The 8,844-nt window shown below is 42.8% G+C and overlaps 1 protein-coding gene across 1 annotated transcript; it reads left to right on the top strand.

Moving 5' to 3' along the window:
* Positions 1–2,463: 2,463 nt before the first annotated feature.
* LOC120962675 (homeobox protein knotted-1-like 4) lies at positions 2,464–8,337 on the top strand. The gene is made up of 4 exons (XM_073496067.1): positions 2,464–3,384; positions 3,469–3,582; positions 3,683–3,794; positions 7,419–8,337. The coding sequence occupies exons 1-4, from the start codon at positions 3,115–3,117 to the stop codon at positions 7,886–7,888; spliced, it is 966 nt and encodes a 321-aa protein (XP_073352168.1). The 5' UTR covers positions 2,464–3,114; the 3' UTR covers positions 7,889–8,337.
* The last annotated feature ends 507 nt before the right edge of the window (positions 8,338–8,844 follow it).

Raw genomic sequence — 8,844 nt, 5'->3', positions numbered from 1 at the left:
ACTCCAGGGGTGGACTCCTCGCACATCATCATGAGAGCATCAAGGGTCGATGAAGATGATGAAGGCGTTGATTTCCTCCACCAGCAGAGTAGCGGGATAGGGCTTGAGATTGGATTGTCTCGAAACACAAAGTGACGTCGGCAGAAAAATACACCATAAATCTCTCCAGAGTTTTCAACGATATATAAACCCAACGAAGAAGACCAAGGGGCGGAGCCAATGTGTGGGCCCCACATGCATAAGCCATGCGCCCAAGCCCTCGGGCATGTGGGCCCAGGGGAGCCTCCCCAGATGGCTTTCTGTCGCAAGCCTCCTTTTAGCTTAGAACTCATCTCTGAATTTTCTCGAATCTGCCGCATGAAGATAATTTTTTTTATTTAGAAAATAGTATAAAACAATAACGGGCACTTTATCAATATATTCGTCCAAATAAAAGGTAAAACTTTGCATATCGATATCCCCACAACTTTTGTAAGTGCCTGCCAATAAGTAGCTGTTCTTTCCAAAATAGATGGTTCTAGGTGATGTACTATTTTACTAGCATGGGGTAGAAGACATTCCAAAGACCTATCTTCAAGCACATCACCCAGTTGTTGGGAAGCGAAACTATTGGATACAGAATATAATTCCATATACCCCCCTAACCAAAACTTCTTATGCTCAAACTTGTCGGGAAGCACTACTATTGGATAGAGAAAATAATTACATGATAAAATACAAACATTTATGCTATTTTTTATTTAATGGAAGTGTAGAAAAGTAATCTAATATAAATAAAAACAAAGCTAATAACAAGTAATATTAAATATATTGTAGTGCAACACATCATCCTGGATCACAATCATGTTAAACAACTCATGTAATCTTTGTATTGAGGTATGAGAGAGAACGGTGATACATCCACGTGATGGAATACTCACACCTCATAATGGGAGTAGTGGAAATGAATGGTTGATGAAGAAGGTGAAGAATCCACCCCCCCCCCCCCCCCCCCACCACCACCACGAGGTGCCGACGCATGGCTATAGATGGGCTTTGCTTCGGACAACAAAGTGGTGATAGAGACAAACTGCATCACATTTAGGATTGTGGTGGGGGGGGGGGGGGGGTATACATAAGCTCCCCTCCTCGAAAGAGGGTACATAGACCACCTATAGGGCCCACACGACCAGGCATTGCGACCCAAGGAGGGGGCCACACGGAGTCCACGGGCCTCCCCTATGATCCATCTTCGATAGGTGCAATGTTCTTTGATGTTATATTTTGGGGTCCAGAGTTTCCAACAATTACATGCACAAAAACATGCATTTGGCCTGTCCATCACTTTGTCAATATAGAAGATAAAGTATTTTTTTGTTTTGCTAAGAAAATGATATGGATTATTTTAAAATTATTTATGTCTAGGACACATAATCGCCCCTAAAGAATTGTATAAATTACCAACACTACGAATTGTGTACATATTGTAAAAGGTAATAGTAATGTTTCAACTAACTCTAATACTTTATTGCGTTCCAACATTGTAACTTATCTATAGCATGAGATTAGCAATGATGTGGCAAGGAATAACATGTTTAAATCAGGTGTAACATATACTTTTCATCTGTAGTTCAACAAATAATTAATATGTGGACTTAAGAAAATTCATGTGAGGTTTGTCTAAGTGCAACAATGTTGAACAATTGACTGTGATTTCTTTTTGATATACAAAGCACTACTGGTTGATGTGTTTTGGTACAGTTAAGGAGGAGGTGGCGGCCGCCTAGGGTAGATTGGGAGGAGCGCGTCGCCTGGCCAGCCCGTGGATGGCCATGTGCTGGAACGCTGGTCCAACAAATAATTAATATGCACAACTAAAAGAATAATGTGAGATATGTCTCACTGCTATAATGTTGAACCACCAGGTGTGATTTGTTTTCTGACATATGAAAGTCTACTTGTTATGATATACTACCTCTGATCCAAATTAATTGACACAACCTCTATACAATTTTCATTTTACATTTTATAGAGGCCGCGTCAATTAATTCGAATCGAAGGGAGTATATATTTTGGCACAGTTGTGAAGATTGAACGGATGTGATCATTTTAGGTATAACTATGTGGATCCAACGAATCCTATTTATTTAGGCACTACTATATCGATCTAATGTATGTGATAAGTTTAGGTATAGCTATATAGATCTAAATTCTATGATCCATTCATGTACAATAATATGACAAATGCAATCTGTCTAGGGACAATTATGCAGATCTAACTGGTACAGTTGTGAAGATTGAACGGATGTGATCATTTTAGGTATAACTATGTGGATCCAACGAATCCTATTTATTTAGGCACCACTATATCGATCTAATGATGCGATCAGTTTAGGTATAGTTATATAGATCTAAATGTTATGATCCATTCATGCACAGTAATATGACAAATGAACCTGTCTCTAGGGACAATTATGCAGATCTATCTGGTACAATCATGTACTCCCCCATCCCATAATACACATAACTCATACGATGTGTTTATAATCTACCAACAAAGTGATGGTCCACCAGATCGACGGCCGAACGTTTTTCTTTTCTTTTTTTAGGAACCTCTAGCACATCTCTTTCATTGTATAGTACTCCCTCCGTCTGGAAATACTTCTCAGATAAATGGATATATCTATATGTATTTTCGTTCTACATACATCCATTTTATCCATTTTCCGACAAGTATTTTCGCATGGAGGAAGTATATTTAAGATTGGAATATATGATTTCATGAATGTTTTTTTTTCAAATGTGTGATATACTGTAAAAGGTCCTCTTGAAATTGCGATTTTGCATAATTAACTCATACCTTTTCTGCTTGCTCACGACAGTGCAACCGTACACTTGATGAACAGCGCACTTAACAGCGACCATGTTGTTCCCTTCGATTATTGGACCCTTTTCCTCCTCACATATGACTGTCCAGCTACTGTGCTTCCCCGACAGTAACTGCAAACCAGACACAAGCTCACAAATCAATCTAGAATTTAAGGCAACTAAATAGACAACTTCCATTTGCCCTAAATAGGCTTCCTCCGACGATTAGACCTCGCCGGCCGAGTCATTAGCTGGACAAACCAACGCATGGATCAGCCCCCTCTTCTTGGGAGCGGCCCCAGAGCCGCAGCCATTACCCACAATGGATCAGCTCCCTCCTTCGTCGCAATGGATCAGTACGCAGCCTCTACATCAACTTCACCACCGGAAAAGGCGCCGATGGCAGCAGCGTTCCGGGCCCCGGAACTCTGTGGAGAGTCCAGCTACAACAGGAGATCATCTGACACGATCAAGGCCAAGATCATGTCCCACCCTCTCTATCCGGCTCTCCTCGGAGCCTTTATAGACTGCCGGAAAGTAGGTGCCATTCCAATTTGACATTAGACAGCTCGTATCTTGCTGCCCTGCTGTTTCTTATTTGGTTATTTGCTCTGACCCAAGGTCGGAGCGCCGCCGGAAGTTGTTGGTCGGCTCTCCTCCCTCTTCGACGAGCTCCGGCCAAATTCAGCCGACATGCAGGAACAGCCGGCGGACCCAGAGCTCGATCAGTTCATGGTAACAAGTATTACATGATTAGTTTAGCTAGCTGGAGCTTAATTATTTGCATACATGGATCTAGCGATATATATGCTTTTCTGTGTGTGTGTGTGTGCAGGAGACCTACCATGATATGCTGGTGATGTACAGTCAGGAGCTCACGAGGCAAATCCAAGTAGCCAATGAGCTCATGAGGAGCGCTGAAGCCCATATCGACTCATTTGCACCAGGTGTGTGCATGCTTAATTAATTACACCAAGTTATTTCTGCGGGCTTGTCTTTCTCGGTTTGGGAGTTTGGGATAATGCCAAGACTGTTGCAGCCTTGCGGGTTTCCTATACTTTATTTGTCATCTTTGTTTTTTGCGGCAATACTTTTTTTATGGAAACTTTCGATCTATTCATCTCCAATCATTGTACTACAATGAACACAAGAAATAATAAAAATATATCCAGATTCTGAGACCATCTAGCGATGACTAGAAACATTGAAGTCTATTTATCATCATCTATGAAAGAAAACAAGTGTCAGTGTAGCGTACCATGTGGTGTGTATAATTCCCGAACCTCTAGCTTAATTAGGACTCTTAAATGTCTTGAAGTGGTAAACTGTTATTGATAAGAAGGGAATTTGAGGCCAACATGGTATCAAGGTTGTCTGTGTGCATCTTGTGATCCAGATTCCGTGGTCCTCGCCTTATAAAAAAACATGGCAAAGGTGATATAACCGCAAGAAGTATAAATCGATCTCAGCATAGCAAGATGCGCACAGCCCCATCAAGTCGACAACCCCCCCAAAAAATAACAGTGTCATCGTCTGACATAAAAAAGATGAAGAATGTCTTAGGGCGCTGGGTTAAACAACTTGCACCCGAGCCATACACTAAACCAACATTCATGTGGGGTAAACACCTCTCTGATTAGGGATGTAAATTTGTGACCCTCAGGGTTCCCTCCGACTCTTCTTAGCTCAACCAAATGTAGTAAATTTATAAAAGTGGGGTGACTTCTGAAAATTTAGTTTATTTAGTTGAATTAAAGAGGGCTAGAGAATGCTCTAAAGGGTACCAATTTGCACCCCTATCCTTGATCATCTGCTCACACCGCATACATGCTAGTTTGAACAACTTCATGTGCTCCGACCGCTGAAGCATAGACCATCTATGGAACCAACACGTAAATGAGTGTATAACCTGCAAAGGAGTACAAGTCTTCTTTTTGTCAAAAATCATATCCTTCTTGGATAGCGAAAGAACCCAACATAAGGCACCACCCCCATCAACCAGGTGTCAAAAATATTATGCACATTACAATATGGATGTACATTTAAGGTCACCACGACTATAGACCAACCAACTCGAGCGGACTTGTATTCTGGTCACAATAAAAGACCAGAGTTTAGTAAACAAATATATAGGCACCTTTAGGGTAGAAATATGCGATTGTACATGTACTTAAGATACTAAGCTCCCTAGGGATGCTAGCTTCTGGTCTGCCGGGGCTTAAGGGGTCACTGATGGGACCAGTAATAAGGGAGTGAATCAATATATGTGTGTTACATTTATGTTTACTTCGAGGTGAATGTGTGACGCCCATATGTTAATTTATGTGTTACGTGTAATAACGGCACACCCACACACAAAACAATTTAGTATGCCTCACACACCAGACACCCTATCTCGCCAATGAAAAAGCAAACACAAATGTAATTAAAAGCCGCCTACCTCGGATGAAACACACAATATTAATGAAGCAACCAGCCATAATAGGCTGGAAAGAAAAACTTAACTCATGACTGAAGAATGGTGCGGCAAAACACGCATTGCCCTCTGCTGGTTATAGAAACATGTAACTGCCAAATTTTCATTAGACAGAAAACCCACTGACATCTCTTGAGTTAGCCAGAAGTATTTCTAATCAACTTAGGAACATATATGCCCCTTTGTTTTATTTTTTTATTTACCATAGCTATGTATGAAACTACTGTTGAACCGGGACATAATCAAGCTATAAGAGTTGCCACCTCAGTTTTTTTATGAGTTTGGGAGAGAGAAGAGGAGTGGATTGTAAACTTATAGTGGGCTGCAACATGGACTCCAACACACTTTGCGAGAGAACAAGATGGGTAAGATATTAGTGACATAATATGTAGAGCTAGCGTCTACCATATGGATATGCTTTTAGATTGACTATATATATATGATGTGGCGAAATAGAGCATTAGCCTTAGGAAAATACACATGAGCTCCTGGGTGCTCCACACCCCTATACGAATACTAAACATAAAAAATACCATTAAAAAGAAGATCTGAAATTGGAGATATCAAATATGGGTTCTCAATCTACTCCCGTGTGAAGTTTCGTGAAAAATACTAGGAAACGTATCCGTGGCGAATGAAATACTGTCCGAACAAAAATTCATCCAAACAGTTTTTTCCATACATAGGAAATTTTTGTCTTTTTTGGCACGAATATGCTTCCTGGTATTTTTTTCACGAAATTTCACATGGGAGTAGATTGGGAACCCAGGTTTGATATCCCAAAATCTCAGTTTTTTTAAAAAAATATTTAATTTTTGTATAGGGGTGTGGAGCACCCAGGTGGTACAAATCCGCTTCCATTAGCCTTGCTCTTAGAGCTAGGCTCATATATACCCCCTTCGTTTCAGTATACAAAACATGTTATTTTCAAAAGCCAAAGATTTCTATGTTTGATCAATTAAGTTTATAGAATGGTTATATTAGCATCTACAATATCAAATAAAGAAAATATAAATATATTTATGGTGGATCTAATGATACTGATTTGACGTTGTAGATATTGCAAATCAAACACAAAAACTTAGTTGTCCCAAATCTTGATTGGTGGCTAGATGCTCCATTATGAGAGTAAAAGCAAAAAAAGGACACAATGAGTACTGTATGAGACACCCATTGCCTTTTCTTCGAAAAGAGAAGCATGGAGGCACATGCATGCTGAAACGGCCCGTACGGCCACATGGCAAAGCAACTGCTGGCCAGCTACCCCGCTACCACACCACGGTTGCCATAGTTGAAAGCTGCAACACGACACAGTGACATCGAAAATGTTATACGGAACCATGGTTCGGCCGAACCTACGCTCGACACCATTGATTTCTGGACACTATTCATGAGGATTCATGCATGGTTGATGAAAAAATGCAGTTGGCATGCATGTCTATTCATAAGCATCCATGCATGGTTGATTAAAAAATGCAGTTGGCATGCGTGTCACAGATCCACATGTAATGAGATGTTAAATCGTACGGCATAGACCATAGGTTCGGCTAAACCATGGTCTTGAATCACTTCTCTCGCAGTGACATACTCCCGTCCCGTGTGAAGACGCCCGTTGATGCGTATGCATGGGTCGCCAGTGCACCATGCGCATGTTAGCCTAGGCGCTGCGGTTGCGATCTCGCCAGGCATACGTGTATGGCGTGTGAATGTCTGACTGAAATGTTCTCTGCCTCCGATGGCCGTACCGCCCGATTATTATCCAGCTTTTTTGTGCCTGCATGATTGGACATAGGATCAATTAGCTTGATCTGGAAGAGATCATGATCAGTTCGATGTTGGATGGTGTGGTGGTGGTGGTACGGTGGTGGGGCGTGCTAGCATGCATGTTCTGTGGTAATTTGGTGGTTACATGTGCAGCCAGCAGCCGATCGATGGTAGCAAAAGCAAACCGATCAATCTAGTGATAATATTTACTACTACGTCACTTTATAGCACACTACGTTCCTATCCTATCTAACGTTGGCTCGTTAGATGAAACTAATAAATTAGTGACCATATATGTCTTTGGTTATTTGCTTGATCGCCGTGTCTTAAGCAACTGGCGGCAACAACTACAACGAGTGCGAGGGTTCTTCCGAAGATGAGCAGGAGACCGGCGACGTCGCCGGCCTGCCTTCCGGCGAGGGCAAGCAGCTGACGAGCCAGCTCCTGGACAAGTACAGCGGCTACCTGAGAAGCCTCTGGAGGGAGCTCTCCGGGAAGAAGAAGAAGAGCGGCAGGCTGCCGAGGGAGGCGCGCCAGAGGCTCCTGCACTGGTGGCATCTGCACCACGGATGGCCCTACCCATCGGTACGTGCTTGGCTATGTACTTTTGGGTTCATGCATGCATGCAGATCGTTACGTATCTTGGTTGGAGCTTCAAAAGCGCTAATGGCGCCATACGTTCCAGGAACCGGAGAAGTTGGCGTTGGCGGAGTCGACGGGGCTCGACACGAGGCAGATCAACAACTGGTTCATCAACCAGAGGAAGCGGCACTGGAGGCCGGCGCCGCCGGCGATGGGTAGCAGGTTGCAGCACATCGACGCCGGTGCTTCCAGCAGCAGCTCTCCTGCCGTCCTTGGGATGGAAGGCCAGCAATTCACCGGACGGAGTGGGTATCCCGACGGTGGTCCGTTTTGAGACCCTAATCAGTCGACTGCATGCCCCGCATCGTGTGCTAGCTCGCTACCATTGTGCACGCGCGTATGGAGTACAACACGCACGCGCTTCCGGACGTGCATGCAGTAGATTCATTGCAAAGTGAAGTTTACATGTGTAATAATGGAGCGTAAATGAGATCAACTTTTTTTAGGCAAAATTGTATGGATCATGGGGTTCGACAAGCCAAATGTGCCGCCCCTGATCCAATGAATGTGAAAACTTGGCTAACCTATCAACATTGTCAAGGAGACGTAATGGCAGAAGCTTGGTCATTGCCTTGTATACGTACCATGCAAAATAATGGTTGCTACATGCTTTAGAGCCTCTTCCTGATATTGAGCGTTCAATGTTGCTTATGATGCTTTGGCGGGCGTGGCACACCCGTAACAAGGTGGTTCATCATGATTCTTGTATTACGCATGTTAATCGTAGCCAAAACAAAGTTAGTGATAGTATATCCAAATTTGCTCGTCTAGAAGGCAGAACCATGACTTGGATTGGCTCGGGTCCTTCGGATGCTATGGAGCTAGCTACGATTGATTGTATTTTTTTTTAAAAAGGGGGACTCCCCGGCCTCTGCATCAGAACGATGCATATGGCCACTTAGATAAATAAAATTGGTTCAACAATGTCGTAGAGTTGTAAAACAAAAAAAAGTCGAGCTCACATAGACCTCGACGCGAAAACAGAAAAAGGCCATAAAGCCACAATCGGCTGGCAGAAATAAAGATAGGAAAACTAATTGCCTATCCTATTACATGACCGCCATCCAAACCGGTTGAAGATATCCCGCGCTACCATCTCCCACCGGACAGATCCA

Source organism: Aegilops tauschii, chromosome 4, assembly GCF_002575655.3.
Source record: "Aegilops tauschii subsp. strangulata cultivar AL8/78 chromosome 4, Aet v6.0, whole genome shotgun sequence".
NCBI classification, from domain to species: Eukaryota; Viridiplantae; Streptophyta; class Magnoliopsida; order Poales; family Poaceae; genus Aegilops; species Aegilops tauschii.
Note: the sequence above shows the minus strand (reverse complement) of the source record. Positions and strands in the feature narration are given on the sequence as shown.

What these genes read in the sequence shown, in the direction of transcription:
- LOC120962675 (XM_073496067.1), top strand. Translation starts at nt 3,115, where the DNA reads ATGGATCAGCCCCCTCTTCTTGGGAGCGGCCCCAGAGCCGCAGCCATT. An exon ending in CCTTTATAGACTGCCGGAAA is followed by an intron (nt 3,385 to 3,468) that starts GTAGGTGCCATT and finishes CTCTGACCCAAG; the next exon opens with GTCGGAGCGCCGCCGGAAGT. An exon ending in TATCGACTCATTTGCACCAG is followed by an intron (nt 3,795 to 7,418) that starts GTGTGTGCATGC and finishes CCGTGTCTTAAG; the next exon opens with CAACTGGCGGCAACAACTAC.